General features: G+C 38.1%; 1 protein-coding gene across 1 annotated transcript; it reads left to right on the top strand.

Moving 5' to 3' along the window:
- Nucleotides 1–1,382: 1,382 nt before the first annotated feature.
- LOC131698246 (forkhead box protein D1-like) lies at nucleotides 1,383–2,793 on the top strand. Its single transcript, XM_058990519.1, has one exon. It carries the CDS (start codon nucleotides 1,618–1,620, stop codon nucleotides 2,626–2,628), a length of 1,011 nt encoding a protein of 336 aa, XP_058846502.1. The 5' UTR covers nucleotides 1,383–1,617; the 3' UTR covers nucleotides 2,629–2,793.
- Nucleotides 2,794–17,502: the final 14,709 nt, after the last annotated feature.

Here is a 17,502-nt window from a genome sequence, read left to right as displayed (position 1 = left end):
ATTATTATTATTTTTTAAATAACACCGTGTCATTTTCTGAATTGGGAGGATGTAAGAGACCACATTCGAACGGCAATGCCCAGAGGAATATTGTGATTGCTTTTGAGCAAGCAGTGGAACCCTGTAATTGCATCCACATGGTCACAGCATAGCTTAAAATGTTTAAACTGATCCCTTTTAATATGAGAAGTAATAGGCCTCCACTATAAAATGCTTCCTACTCCAATCTTCTATAACAAGATTAAATTCGTTCCATCACTATAAACAATAAAAGATTTAGATTTGTTTTGGCTTTTTACAAATAACTCAACATCTCCTTTTGTCAGTGTGTATTACCAAACAGATACATTTAAAAGTCTAAACATTAATCCACTAACTTTAACCCCGTCCATTTACAAATACAATAAAATAAAATAGCCTACATCAATAAATACACTTTTCAAAGAGCGTGTAAACATTCTCACTACGTATTGACAGTTAAATAATTGAAAATGGACAGTTATGGAAATAAATAACAATTTTACCACCATGCAGAAAAGCTTTTTTTGTATACACGTTTACTTTTCTATACATTTATTTAAATATTAGCATGTAATGAATCACACAGATTGTTGATGGTGTTTCTGTGTTTTACATACATTGCAATAATTAATTTGGCCAGTGCAGAGAGACTGATATTTCAGGCATGCTTGTTTATGTTTATTTATTTATTTATTTATTTTAATGAGTTTTCTTTGACGCAGACAGGGACCGATTGATGATTATTTGGTTAGTCCTTTCCTTGATATATGTTCTGTGATTAGTTACAAATAAACAAAAACAAAAAAACAAGAAACAACAAATAATTAAATACATTATTAAATAAATACATACACATAAAGATGATATTCGAATAGGTTTAATCGTGTGCTAAACTCTTGACTGTGGAAATGATTTGATGAAGAAATAACCAATAAACTATTCATAACTTTCCTGTTTGTATTCTGTTTCATTTTTCCTACACAAACTAAAAAAAAAACAAAAAAACAATTGAACATTCTAAAGCAAAAATCGCTATGTGGTCACAAAATATAGGCTATGAAATCAAATAAAAAACATATATTATATTCTATTAAATTTAACAAACGCTTTGTTCTTTTTTTTATGAAAGGCTCAGAAACATTTTGTTTTTTTAAGTTCCAAAATTGGGTTGTTTGGTTTTTACTAAACCATATCGATATACCATGATGACCGCCAGAAAAGAGAACACATTTAACTTATTTATCATCCTCAGTTCTTTTTTTTTTCTCCTCATTGCTCCGGTGACGTTTCTTATCCATGTGATCTGTGGGCGCTGGTATAAAGAGCAAGGTCCGCCCTCTTTTAGATTCAGATCCGGCCTTTTCAAGATATTTTTCATACTTTTAAAGTACCGTTTGGTTTTACACAGTGCATTATGTTGTGCTGCTGATCGCCAAAAAAAAAATTACCAGAAACTTAAGACCCTGAAAAAAAGGACTATTTTCTTGCCTCACAAATTGCCTCTTGCCTTCGCTTCCTTATGAGTACTGTTAAAAGAAGACAATATAGAATTTGGTCTTGTCTGCACCTATAGCCTCGGGACCTAGCTGTTGAGCCATGACTCTGAGCTCAGAGATGTCCGATGCGTCCATCCTTTCGGAAGAAACCGATATCGACGTGGTAGGCGAAGGAGAGGATGGAGACAGCCAAAGACGGTCCTACGTGGACGAAGTGGCCCAGATGCATGACGATATTCTCCTGGCCGCGTCGCCGCAATGCGCGGATAGCTTATCATCCCGGGACTCATACAAACCAGCAGGCAAAAGCACCGTAGTGAAACCTCCTTACTCTTATATTGCCTTAATTACAATGTCTATCCTGCAAAGCCCCAAAAAGAGACTGACGCTGAGCGAGATCTGCGATTTTATCAGCAACCGCTTCCCTTATTACAGGGAGAAGTTCCCAGCTTGGCAGAACTCCATCAGGCACAATTTGTCCTTAAACGATTGCTTTGTCAAGATACCCAGGGAGCCCGGGAACCCGGGAAAAGGCAATTACTGGACCTTGGACCCGGAGTCAGCCGATATGTTCGACAACGGCAGCTTTTTAAGGAGAAGGAAACGCTTCAAAAGGCAGCAATCGTCGGACTTGCTGCGGGATCAAAGCAATTTTATCCCAGCTGCCGCTTATGGTTGTGGACCCTACGGCTGCGGATATGGGATTCAGTTCCAGCCTTACCACCAGCATTCAGCTCTTTTCGCATTTCAACAGCAGCAGCAGCAGCAATCCACCAGACACACTGGAACTATTATACCCGCACCTTCCTTAATGCCTCCCACCACTGACCTGGCGAGGACCCGCTTCTACCCCCAGCTCAGTCCCAGTCTGCCTTCATCATTACAGACAACAACCAAATCTAGCGCGTGTGTGCAGCGCTCTCCCTTTTCTATAGAGAGTATCATAGGGGCTCGCCTAAGCCCCGTTAACAGCTGTGGTTCCAGGTCCTCTCCCGTGTTACCCCTGTTACCTTCATCACTCTCCTCGTTGACAGCCCTGCCTCGCGCACAACAAGGACCTGCTTTACACTCGGTGGAGAACATTGCTAATAGGAATTCAAATGGCTGTTAACTTATATACATATATATATATATTAAAACTAAACAAAAAACTCCCAGAAGGTAGGGTTATTTTTGTACGTTTTTGTTACACTCTCAGCTAAATAACTGGCATTTGAATTCAAATCACCAAAGCCTGTATTCATCCTGTGAAAATGGAAATATATATATATATATATATATATATATATATATATATATATATATATATATATATATATATATATATATATATATATCTTTTTGGGGGGATTGTAAATTGCAATTTTTGTCCCTTTTTTCAGTTTTATAACGGTAAAGCGTAATAAAAAAGCGACCCCCTTTCAATCATCAACGTTAATGGATTCTCAGGATAAATTATTTTTTATTATAATCGTGTATATCAACTTGAAATAAATAACACTAAGTTTCATTTTGACTGCAAAATTAAGTAAAAGAAGCGGCTTTTATCATTATTTTAACCCATGTTTTGTATCGAAAAGACACTTAAAGTTATGAATTTGTATTCAATGTGTACTTCTTTACAACAAAACAATAACATTGTACAATCGCTTCCGAGTGTTGTATTGCTGCAGTGTCATTTTTTTTACACAAAAAACAATAAATAATGTTTTTCAAGAACATGTTCTGGTGACTTGTCTTATTGGAAATCTCTAAATAGAACAGACACAATACAATACTTTGAGATAAAAGCATTCATTATATATGTACTTGTAACCCGTGTTTTAAACAGAATTAAACAGGGCATTCGTATATTTTTCAGGATAGATATTGAGCAAAAAGCAGACTCAGATGATCAGATGATTGATTTATTATAAAAGTTAAATTTTGATCTTGTAAATTCTTCCACTATCGTAGTTATATTGTTTTTGTTTGTTTTTGTTTTTGTTTTTTTGTTAAGCATTTGAACTGGGTATTTTTAAAACCAGGTCAAGTGAATGATAAATGATGTCGTGCTAGATGTGACTGCGGGTTGCTGGGTATGCCATTTGCAGTTTATACCGTTTGACATATTATTTAAAGGCGACACGGTGCATACTTCCAGGCGTGTTGGGCTGTTCTGTATTTGTTTCCACAATGATGACGAGTTGAAAAGTTGCATGCACTTTGATTGTGTTGTTTTTTTTTTTTTTTTTTTTTTGCCTTCCTTTACTGTTGTGGAACGCTGACATATCTTACAGATAATTCCAAGCATCTTCCAATTGGTTTGAGGCTTTCAGAGCCTTCCATTTGTAAATTGTAAGAATTCTGATTAATAATGGGTCGAGTTGTACAGCCTACAATTGAGGCCTGACAAAGACTACAATCGAGGTTACAAAATATTTCTCATTATGCATAAGAGTAGTGAATAATATAACTGTTTATAATATAGGAGGAATGTTTTATTATATATATATATATATATATATATATATATATATATATATATATATATATATATATATGCCTATATGTTATTTTAAAGCCACTAAAACCAAACAATACAACCGCTTTGGGACGGTAGTCAAGACAATGGGCACATTAGCCATTATAGCTAAGAAATCACAAGGCGGACACACTGGCCTAGTTGTCTTTGTTTAGCAGGAGATGGGTTATGATGTGGATTTATATTAACGTTATTACACGAATTTCAAATTGTTGACGTTTTCTTTTTTAAACGAATGCACACCATTTTAATTCGAGAAAGTCTTAACGTTATAATTTGAGCTAAATAATATCGGAAAGCAACAAAACACACCCCGCATTGTTTATGTAACCTCAAATGCCATGCTTTTCAGAAGTGTAACTAAAACGCGGCCGTGTAAGCGGGCGAAAAGAATGCCTGCAAAATTGTAATTATGACAACAAATAGTAATCACTCGCGTGCGCCTTTTCACTTTGACATTAGACATATAATTATCTGTGGAAATAAATTAGAAAGTCCCAAAGATTAAAAGTAAACACATGCAAAAACAAACAGACATGGATAGCCACACGGAACCAACTGAAACAGTTAAAGGGCTTCTGGGCATCGTGTTATTTACAATTGTTACCCTATTCTAATTAAATCGCTTTGGTATTACACTAAAGCAACGAGACAGAATTAGTCACCAGAAGAACAGAAACGTAGTGCGTAAAATAAACGAAACGGCATGGGATAGGGTCTAAATGTGTCCTCATAAAATGTCATATTGACTTTGGAATTGTAGCTGATGGCAATAAAAATAAGAAATAAATAAATTATATATATATATATATATATATATATATATATATATATATATATATATATATATATATATATATATATATTGCAAACTCACTTTGATCTTAGTAATATTATTACAGCATAATCTCTATTTGCATGCAAATTGCCTGTGGTGTAACCTCCATTGAAAACTAACAAGGCGGCTGTAGATATTGTGCTCGGGCTCAAAGAACAAGACTCGGCAAACAAGCAACTGCCATAGAACAGAGTGATGAACACCAGTGAAATCCCAGCAACACAGCGTAGGGTAGGGAGAAGGGTCGCGCCCCTGCCAGGGAACGTTTAATGAATTCAATAATGCACCCTAAAACAAATACGACACAAATAAATAACACGCATGCTATTGCTAATAATGAATTGGGGTGAATTGGATTCAATTGGTTGTCAATAGCGCGCCTGTGTAGACCGCAGGTCGAATCAGCTCAAAGTAGAAAGGCCGCACAAATAGTTTAATTAGACCGTTTATAGCATTATTAGGCATAGTTGTAATCTCTGGATTACGTTCGCCAAATGTAATTTATTGTGTATTTAATGAAGGCCTACTGTGTTCCGCATATAGCCACAAAAAACGGACTGGAAGCAAAGCCACCTTATTTCTTTTCTATTTTATGCTTGTTATTTATCTATCTATTTATTTATTTATTTATTTATGTATTTCAAAATAGGGTCAACATCCAAATAGTGAATTCCATATACACACTGTACACATTCTGTAAATGTATTAATAACAGTCTTATCGTCATGCTTTTGCTAGCGAGAAGATTCAAATTCAGTTGCAAAGGGAGGTTCAGGCTCATCAGTGTGTAATTAAAAGACTATAAAGCGGCGGTGTACCGAATAAAGAATTCTTTTAATGGATTTGTACGGTGAACTAAACCACATGCGTATAACATTTTGTGACTGTAAATTCTGTCTATGTATATTTACTTATTTCATAAAATGAGATTTGCTGGGGTTGTGTGAGGTTGCTACTGCCTGCGACTGAAAATAGCCAACCTCCTGGCCTAAATACGTACAGTAAAAACAGGATGCGCTTCCATCGAGTAATTCGCCGTTGCTAAGTCTATACAGCCTACCCATCAGTAGTTTATTGGTGACCTGAATGCTTGTTCTTTCTCCACGTTGCCCTCTCCCACACTCAATCAGACTGTAATTAGGGCTTGACTAGGTAGTGTCACAAAGGTGAGGGAGGCTATGTTTTGCTGTCTGCAGGTTGGTGATTCAGGATCTTTCGAGTTGATCTGAAACAGCTGTCCAGGTTCTTGTTAAAACAATCCTCCTTCACTAGTCTTCATTCCGCTTGCTGTAGTTAGTTACACACGTACTGTGAATGAGCAGGATTTATTGATCAAGAATAGGCCTACTCCCTATGCACGTGAACTGTGGAAGGTTGCTTCGGAGTTCAGTGCAGAATTCTTTCAGGCAGGGAAAAATAAAATCGCACAGGCCCTCAAAATGGAAGGGAAACACATGGACCGTTTTGTATATTATTTTGCTAGAACCCAGCTTGTACGTTTATGTCTGTTTATTTTCTGATTAACAACATAGCTTAAAGGTTAATCTTTGGTGACATAGCGTGTTTAATGTGTACAGGAAATAGCGACACTAAAGCACATGCCGCTGCAACTCCTAAAATATTTTTCACCAAAGAAATTGATTATTTGCGACCTGTAGCCTGGTGTTGTTTTTTCAATGTGTGATTGTTTGGCAATAATTCATTTATAGTTTATAGTATGATTTAATACATCTATGTGCCTTTTAAATATTATAAATAAATACATACATACATAAATAGTCTGAATTATATTAATGTTAGAGAATACAGATTATGGCGCTATCTGTGCCCTACACAGTAGGACTGTACTAAATAGACCTGAATAATATTCAGCAATCGTTATTTTCATTAATTAAAGGAGGAAGGCAAACATTTACAGTATACCACATTATCACATAAAAAGACGTTATGCCACAAGAAATTATATATATATATATATATATATATATATATATATATATATATATATATTATAATTATATATAAATTATATATATGAATATAAGTCTGAATAAAAAATGTTATGCTATGTACACAATTTGTAGTTCGAATTTTTTTTTTAATTTGACGAAGGTATTGATGTATGTGTTTGTGTTCATGTATTTAATTTTATAGTGAACAGTTCAGTGGGCCAAGAGCGGACAACGGCGGTGTCACGCCAGGAGGAGAATTCTGTTCTGTTCTGCTCATTACCGCTGTTAGCCCTGGCCTTGTTTGAGGTCCTTTTATATTGGATATCTATATGTTAGGCAACAGAAAAATCTAAAGTAATGCACAATAAGAGTACATTATTATTATTATTATTATTATTATTATTATTATTATTATTATTATTATTATTTATTTATTTATTTATTTATTTATTTATTTATTTATTTATGTATTAACAGACACCCTTACCCAGGGCGACTTACAGTTGTATACATATATTTAAAACGTGTTAAAATAAAATATTCTCAGACATGGACGTAAATGAAGTCTATGGAACTTAAACAGCTTCCCACCAAACAGAGTGGAACCCACTTCCATACTGACGAGCCCATCTTTATTCTTTTTAATTATTGCTTCTGTCGGTTATTTTGAAATAGTTTCATCTTGTGTTGTTCCGTTTTCTCATTTCTATTTAATAAAATATACTGACAGTATATATATATATATATATATATATATATATATATATATATATATATATATATATATATATATATATATATATATGGTAAAGCTCAATACATATTTTACTGTATATCCGTCGGGTTAGTCGCAAGAATCAAAGTGTAAGATGAACATATTATTGATTAACGTACTATATATATATAATGTGTGTGTGTGTGTGTGTGTGTGTGTGTGTGTGTATTTCAAGAACACTGGATCACTTCACCAGGTTGTGGATGAGAAGAAACTGTGTCGATGTTTATTTTAAAACAGCCCTACATATGTTTCAAACAGTCATTCTTAACGATTTCATCACATAATCCTTTCATTTCGTACAGGCTCATGTTTATCTCATTTTTCGAACATGATCCAAAGACTATGGTAATGGCATCATTTTTTCAGAGGTCCGAAGCAACAATATATTTATTGCACTATGAACACATGAGGCGGTTAGAGATTTAGCACATTACAGGCTTTTATAGCCGAAACGCTTTTCAAAGAATGCATTGTTTTTATAATTAAGCAGTAGAACTATATAATATAATGTTACCTGTATACTGCATGGGCGTAAATTACTAAAGTGTAAGACCATATTATTATTATTATTATTATTATTATTATTATTATTATTAGTAGTAGTAGTAGTAGTAGTAGTAGTAGTAGAAGTAGTAGTAGTAGTAGTAGTAGTAGTAGTAGTAGTGTCATTGTTGTCTTTGGTCTTTAACTTTTGCAACTCCAGTAGTCTTTACAACTTTACGCATTCACAGTAATCCCAGTGCGATAAGGCACAGCGCAATAGAAGTGTAAGTGTACACGCCCTGCATAGGAACTCTGCCTCTGTAGATTGTTATTGTATTGCTTCCGTTATGATTTTGTGTTTGTATTATTATTTAACAGTAGTTAATACTGAAATAAGGAAACAGGCACATATTCGGTCTATTAATACTTATTATCTCGTTGCATAATTACATTCCGGCAACACCACTACAATAATAAAACAAACTTATATTAATTCAAATACTATGTGTTTTGAATAATAATAATAATAATAATAATAATAATAATAATAATAATAATAATAATAATAATAATAATAATACTTTTTTACTTGTATGACTACACTGTAAACTCCATGTAAAAAAAGAATAATGTCCTCATTCTTGGTTAAAGATAATGCACACTTTATGTTGTTGTTGTTGTTATTATTATTATTATTATTAGTCGTAGTCGTAGTAGTAGTAATAGTGTTGTAACGCAAGCTTTGTTGCCATTAAAGAAACAGAATTGAGTTTGTATTGTTTGTGTTGTAAGTGTTCGATTGTTCAGGTGATTAAACTGCAGTCCTTCTTCCATTTTGGTATGATACAGGTATATTTTATTTTATTGAAGTAAGAATATTTTCCTAAATAAACTTCCTCCAATATTTATACTGCAATCTCCTCTTAGACTTGTTATATTTTGTACCTATAACAACTAACAACACTTAAGTCATAATAACGTACAGTATAGGCTGTTGTGTTGTTGTTGTTTGTGCAATTGGGTTGTAAACCTCAGCGGAGAAACCATTCTCTACGAACGTCCTTGTATGTAGGCTAATCTATGGAAAATTAAAGGGATTCGCTGCATTCCACACAGGGTCATTCATCATTATCCACAAGTCATCGAACTGCCAACTCAATGCCCTCGCTTCATTTTACACTGGGTAACATTATGCAAGTCCTAATTATTAACATTGGAAAAATCTGAATGAACCCGTACAAACACATGGCACAAGCGCCACTTCCAGTGCTGTAATGCGTTAATGGTTCTAATTTACAACATTCATTGCATCATATTAAAAAGGAAACTCTACATCGGTATAAAACCTGTATTCCAGGATCAAAAATTGGGAAGGAAAAACAATGACGTCATCCTAACGCAACGGGCTGACAGTGTGTAAAATACGCATCAAATATATGGGCATTTGTAAGATGATGGGGTACAGGTCCAGACATCTTTCAGCAGATAGAAAATGAATCAGGCAAATGGATAACAAGGGTGTTGAGCGATGCTGGGTTCGGGTTCATGTTTTACAGTGTAGTGTGAACCCATTTAATAATAAGTGCCCATTGCATGTTTTCTGTCCCGTCGCCCGGCGGCGTGTCCTCCCCTCATGTTGATTTTACAAACATTTGACCTGGTAGGGTGACAGTTCAGGGAGGCTTTGACCTGGTCCTAAATATTCTTTTACTCTGTTTTTACACCTGCACATAACAAGCACCCCTTTGTAATGCATTGCCCAATTAAACAATCACCCCTAGCAAACTACTAATACTACTACAACTAATAATAATAATAATAATAATAATAATAATAATAATAATAATAATAATAATAATAATAATAATAATAATAATAATAACAACACCACGAGTGGTTTCACATAGGGTAAGCTGTTACAAATGCAGCTCGGTTTGTCTTTTAGATTAGTTTCCAAACAGTAAAACGGGACATGTTAAGTGATTAACAGGAAGCTAAGGAAGCTAAGGCGGTACTACAAAATGTTCCTGGACTATAGTGGTGAAATAATTATATTTTAAATTGAAGCATAAAGTGTATTTTGTGAAATTGAGAGCGGTAACAAAATAAACAATATTAACATTGAAGAAGTCTTACAGAAACCTAAAAAGAAAATAATGATGGACCGAGCTGCAAAATATAGCATGCTTTTAAGAGTTTGATAACCTAATATGCATGACATGAAATGAAACAAACGTAAATACGCATCAATTCCGGATAGCCATTTAATAATAATAATAATAATAATAATAATAATAATAATAATAATAATAATACACTGTAAAAAGTACAGTATTTTACTGAATAAATGTACCTTAATATTGACTTTTTTTTTTACGGTAAAAGTTATTCAATATTAGTGTAAAATACTTTTTAAAAAATGATGTGCCTTTGATAATATGAAAATATACACTAGAAAGTACAAATGCAGTTGTATTAAGGTAAATAATACATTTCCCGTAAATTCCCGTATTTTTTTTTTACAGTTATATTTTATTTCTGCTGTCCTGTAAGTACGAACACTCCTACTGAGATGGCCTCTCGTGTCCTCGCTTTCACAGAGAAGAAGCAATTACTCCGTTTAGATTGGCAGCATCTGAACATATATCTGTACTCTTAACATCTCTCAATCGGCCTCCCTAATTAGACTAATTAGAAGAAATGTGAAGGGTTTCTATGCCCATACACCGGTAGTACCGGGCCTGCTTAGATTTAGTAAAAAGATTCCTGAATGAGCACCATGGGAGGTGCAGCATCCTTGCTATTCACTGGGTGGAACAGTTGCTACTCTTATCACTGCCGCTAAAAGAAGTTGGGTTTACGCTCGATTAAAAGTTTGGGAACTAATGCCACCCTGAATACAATTCTAATTAGAGAACCACGGAAAGCATTCAACAACAACCAAGAAAGGGGATTATAATGTCACCCCACCCCCCACCCCCCACTCTCCTTTGTGAATGTATATCATTTACAGAATGCTTGTGTCATTCGATTTAAATTCGACAGATCCACGCACCACCGATTACAAACCCGCAGTGCCTTTATCTCATATGGCTTTCAAACCATGAGATATGTCAAAATATTAATATATAGTATAGTATTAACTAAAGCACACACTTCTTTTGAAATACTTGAATAGCGTAGTGAAAATAAAATTGGCATGCAATACAAAAAAATAAATAAATTACTGTTGCCTCAGGAAGGAGTCAATTCCTAAATATAGTATTTGCTAATTAGTCTAAAAATACAATTCAAGGCTTATCTGGGTAGCAACAGATGCTTTACACCAAAGCCTGCTGTGCAGTTGTGCAGATGTGCAGTATGGGGGATAGTCGTTTTTTCACTTCAGATTGAAATACACTTCATCTTAGTTATAGTCTCTTGTTGACTCCACTAATGTAAAACCAAAGGTGTAAACATAGCCCAAGTCTTATGCAACAGATTGCAAACGCATTATGCCTGTACTTGAACGCACAAGAAAATAGCATTACTAATATAAATATCAGTGAAAATTATATAAATACCAACGTTTTATAAATACCTTTATTTATATAAAATTGTATAAATACCCAATGTTGTTGAAGCTGACACCCTGGAATCATTCAAGAAGCTGCTTGATGAGATTCAGGGATCAATAATCTACTAACAACCAAACGAGCAAGATGGGCCAAATGGCCTCCTCTCGTTTGTAAACTTTCTTATGTTCTTATGTTCTTATGTTCTTAACATGTGTTTAAATATGTTACATTATATATGTTCTATCTATCTATCTATCTATCTATCTATCTATCTATCTATCTATCTATCTATCTATCTCTGTCTGTCTGTCTGTCTGTCTGTCTGTCTGTCTGTCTGTCTGTCTATCTATCTATCTATCTATCTATCTATCTATCTATCTATCTATCTATGCTACTGAAACACGTTATCCTAAGATTAGTTCATACTTAGTTTATGGGCCCTATAAATAATGTAAGAAGACCACAGTATGAACGGGTGAAATAATAGATCATATGCTGAAGGACGCTGGCGAAAAGCCCAGTTCTTACAGGGCCATTGTTGGAAAAGTTGCACTCCGTGCTTTTCTAATCTAGACTGCCATTTTGTACTATAATTTATTTCGATGAAGTGTCCACCTTATTTTTATTTGTTGTACATCCAGCTGTCTCACCTCGACGTGAACTCCCCAAAGCCAGGTCCATTCCGCAGTACTGTTGCTCCCTTTCACCACACTTCCCTCATATCTGTTTGTTTTGGCACGTCTCACGTTCTTGCGAACAATTCACCCAAGGCTATCAATCACGCTTGCACCCAAATAGAAAAAAAAAACAGAATATGCGATGACAAAATGATACCGAGCTGAAACAAACCATTTGTTATAGCTACATCTACAGATGTGTTAGTTCATCCCAAAAAAACGTGCGCAAATGCTACGGCTCCACGTGCCACCACAGTTGCAGGAACCGGTGTAAACTTTATGAATAATTAATAAAAAAAAATAAAAAAAATAAAAACTACCTTGCAACTTTGTAATAAAATGAACTCAACCTGAATTTTTAAATTAAAGTTTTAAGTATAAAAAAATAAATAAATAAAATAAACTTGATGAGGATGTCGTATTCCCATTGGATGCTGTCACTGCAGAATGAACTAAGCGTAATATAATAACCCTGATTCATTATTCCACATGCAGTGCTTTATATTTGGAACCATGTAATAGAAAAATCCAGAAGACACCATTATTATACAGACAGCACACGGTCAGGAGTGGAACTCAGCTGGTATTGGTGTATCCACATGGAAGTTCAGTCACTCTTTTACTGGCCTGTTTCAAATACTGCAACTGGCTTTATAAGCAACGACCAACTTCAATTGTGTCCAGCTAGTTTGCGTTTTCTAAGGAGCCGCGTATAACATACTATGTTGTATTGAGTTTAGTCAACCCAAGTCTTATGCTACAGCTAACCAATTAAGATGTCATTTAAGGGTTGTCTTAAACAATCAACATGCAGTTCATTTTATCCTCGTTTTCACTGGCAAATTATGAATGTCCTTGGAGACCAAAGAGATTGTTGTTCTGCTAATGGCATTTGGCTTGGATGCTTTGAGATAAATTGATATACAGTGCAGTGCAGTAACCTCTTCTTTATTTATAGATATCATTAATTAATGTTTTCTGCTCCCTTCCCTCCAGCCCAAAGGAATACATTTGGCTCTATGTGTCAATTTTCATAATTTTGGTCAGATGTAATTTTTTTTTTTTTTTTGCAAGAATTTAAAAAAACATTGTTGCAAAAACATCGGCAGCAAGCAATCCAAAATAAGGACTGCGTGCATTTAAAGTAAATACAGCATCTAACTCGAGCTGTGTGCGTTACTGTAATCATATAGCTGGATACAATACAGACTCGATCTTCTAACTGTTAGAAAAAACAACATGCTCAGCTGAACGTTAAATTCGTTTTTATAAATTAATCGACCTCCCCGATGCAAATTTGTTTATAACACAATTAATAATTGTATTTTGTCAAAAATAGTCACATAACAATCTATTTTTCCATGTACTTTCTTTTTGAAAATAGCGTTTGCAGCAGAATATACCACAATGTATGGGCAACCAGGGGGTCGTTTCCCAAAAGCTACTTGAACCAAACTACGCCGTAAGAACATCGTAAGATCAGCGTTTAAACGCAGTGTTTCTCGAAGAGTAGCGCTTCAACTTCTCCTTCACGAGTGCAGATATTTAAAACATTGCAAGCGACACTATCGAAAACAAAACCACAATAGCTCACCAAACAAAAACATCCTGATTGAGTGATATATCTGCTAACTTGATTTTTCAGTTTGCTAAATCAAATCTCCCATGCTCCGAAATTATGGAATTGGATTAGGGATGCTGTGTTCACGTCTAAAACCATTCTTATTTAGAATGGCATTCCTGTTTATCCTGACTGGATTTTCTGTTGTCCTTTTTTATCTTTTGTATGTTTTTTTAAATGTATTTGCTGTTGTTGTCTTTCCTTCCATTTTATGCTGTACAGGGTTTGAGATGACTGTCTGCTTGCGTTCTGTGTGTTGTGCCCCCCCCCCCTCCCCTCCCCAGTGGTTTTTTTGCGGAGCCTGTTGGCCCCTGCATGTCCGTCCTCGGGGGTGTGGTGGTTCCCCTAGCCAGTTCTCCGCAGGAGCCCCGGTGGGGAGTGACTGGTTCCCCCGGGTGGGCCATGGCGATGACCAGGCCCTCCTGGAAGTGTAGAGCCCCCGTCCCGAGGTCTAGCTGGCTGGTGGTACTTCTCAAAAAGTCCAGGCCGAGGATGCAGGTAGGGTTCCTGTACTGCAGCTACCCACACAGGGTGGTTCACCGTCCAGCCGCCCACCTGGATCACCATGGTCCCTCTAACCTGCGTGGGAGCCAGCTCTCCGGTGACTGTGCAGAGCTGCACCATTGTTGGCTCGAGCTGGACCCGCCCCTGGATCACATCAGGTCGCACCAGCGTCACCGTTGATCCTGTGTCGACCAAGGCTGTGCATGGAACCCCTCCACATGGACCTGTGCATGAAACCCCTCTACTCAGACCTGTGCATGAAACCCCTCCGCTCGGACCTGTGCATGAAACCCCTCCGCTCGGACTTGTGCATGAAACCCCTCCACTCGGACCTGTGCATGAAACCCCTCCACTCTGACTTGTGCATGAAACCCCTCCACTCGGACCTGTGCATGAAACCCCTCCGCTCAGACCTGTGCATGAAACCCCTCCGCTCGGACTTGTGCATGAAACCCCTCCACTCGGACCTGTGCATGAAACCCCTCCGCTCGGACCTGTGCATGAAACCCCTCCACTCGGACCTGTGCATGAAACCCCTCCGCTCGGACCTGTGCATGAAACCCCTCCACATGGACCTGTGCATGAAACCCCTCCACTCGGACCTGTGCATGAAACCCCTCCGCTCGGACCTGTGCATGAAACCCCTCCACTCGGACCTGTGCATGAAACCCCTCCACTCGGACCTGTGCATGAAACCCCTCCGCTCGGACCTGTGCATGAAACCCCTCCGCTCGGACCTGTGCATGAAACCCCTCCGCTCGGACCTGTGCATGAAACCCCTCCACTCGGACCTGTGCATGAAACCCCTCCACTCGGACCTGTGCATGAAACCCCTCCGCTCGGACCTGTGCATGAAACCCCTCCGCTCGGACCTGTGCATGAAACCCCTCCACATGGACCTGTGCATGAAACCCCTCCGCTCGGACCTGTGCATGAAACCCCTCCACTCGGACCTGTGCATGAAACCCCTCCACTCGGACCTGTGCATGAAACCCCTCCACTCGGACCTGTGCATGAAACCCCTCTGCTCGGACCTGTGCATGAAACCCCTCCACTCGGACCTGTGCATGAAACCCCTCCACTCGGACCTGTGCATGAAACCCCTCTGCTCGGACCTGTGCATGAAACCCCTCCACATGGACCTGTGCATGAAACCCCTCCACTCGGACCTGTGCATGAAACCCCTCCGCTCGGACCTGTGCATGAAACCCCTCCACTCGGACCTGTGCATGAAACCCCTCCGCTCGGACCTGTGCATGAAACCCCTCCACTCTGACTTGTGCATGAAACCCCTCCGCTCGGACCTGTGCATGAAACCCCTCCACTCGGACCTGTGCATGAAACCCCTCCGCTCGGACCTGTGCATGAAACCCCTCCACTCGGACCTGTGCATGAAACCCCTCCGCTCGGACCTGTGCATGAAACCCCACTCGGACCTGTGCATGAAACCCCTCCGCTCGGACCTGTGCATGAAACCCCTCCGCTCGGACCTGTGCATGAAACCCCTCCGCTCGGACCTGTGCATGAAACCCCTCCACTCGGACCTGTGCATGAAACCCCTCCACTCTGACTTGTGCATGAAACCCCTCCGCTCGGACCTGTGCATGAAACCCCTCCACTCGGACCGGGATGTGGCAGAAGTCCATCACAGAGGTCTTCCCCATGACAATGGCGGGCCCTGTTGGAACTGTGGTGCTGTCAGATACTTCTGGGGGGAGTGGAGCCTCACTCCCCTGGCTGTACTGTTGGGCTCACCTGGCTGACAATGGCGGTAGCAGCGGCACTGTGTAGGGCGATGTGGCACTGTCAGCTACTTCTGGGAGGAGTGTCCCACTCACGTTGTCCCACTCCAGTTGCCCCACCCTTCAAACTTGCGGGTTTTGATGCGGGGTGCTGATGCCACAGCAGCCGTCGGACCCCTGGCGAGCCAGGGTTTTTTTTTTTTTTAGTTATTTATTAGAAGGATTTTAACATCAAGGTTTTATTTTATTATTAAACATTCGTTGTCACTTAGTTATTCTGGAAAACAAAGTATGGATGTCTGTGTGTCAGTAAAACACTGCATTTATACACAAAATGATATAATTAATAAATAGTACACATCAAAGATTACCTTGAGGAAGAGCTGCTTGCTCATAAGGAGTGCATTTAATAAGCCCACGCAGTGCCAATGAGGCGGAGGTACTTGTAGGTATTCATGTTATAAAGGAGCAGGGCCGATGTAGACCTGCATACTCATTAGCTCAGAATACACGCAGGCAGACCCTCTCAGGCAGCACCCGAACACCCAGTGAGCACGGGGTCCTTCAATAGCACCCATCCATCTTTAGTGAATATCAAGTATTCCGTTTCACGATTATTCTTTATTGTCTGCTTTGCTTTGTTGTAGTCATTGAATGCCCCATCTGAAAGGCAGGGTACTTGTACATATCACACATACCTGCTATAATGATGCTCGTAATATTGTGCATCGTAGGCTACTTTCTTAACAGTGCTTACTCAAACGGTCATTAATACGAACATACCAATGAACCAAAAATAAACCACCCAGGCATTTCCTTTCCTTTCAGAGAAAACTATCAACTAATGACAATTAAGAGTAAATAGCTGTAAGAATCTGTCCCGTTGCCTTAAAGTGCTGTAAACTGAAGAGATTAAAAAACGAAGAGGCAACAGGAGGGTTTGCATTACTGTCATAAAGCATTTGCCAGTCTAACGTTGAATAAAGCTGACCATATATGATAGGACTGTCGATTCCTGTCCCGTCACCCAAAACTTACTAACGGTTTCTTTTTTTTCTGATTCCCTAAGTAAAATAAATAAATAAATACATCTTTGGAATAAAGTCTACTAGTTATAGGCTACCTTTCTACAACATGTAGCCAGAGTTTTTCCAATGATCGTATTGTTTTGGAGGCAATGTTGGATACACGAATACTTGCAACGTCCTTGTGTTAGGAAAAAGGGGACGTGTGGTACAAATTGAAACCATGCACAGCGGAACAGGAAGATCCTTGTAATAGTTATTGTTTATTGTTTATGATAGGATCC

This window comes from Acipenser ruthenus, chromosome 1 (assembly GCF_902713425.1).
Source record: "Acipenser ruthenus chromosome 1, fAciRut3.2 maternal haplotype, whole genome shotgun sequence".
Taxonomy (NCBI): domain Eukaryota; kingdom Metazoa; phylum Chordata; class Actinopteri; order Acipenseriformes; family Acipenseridae; genus Acipenser; species Acipenser ruthenus.
Note: the sequence above shows the minus strand (reverse complement) of the source record. Positions and strands in the feature narration are given on the sequence as shown.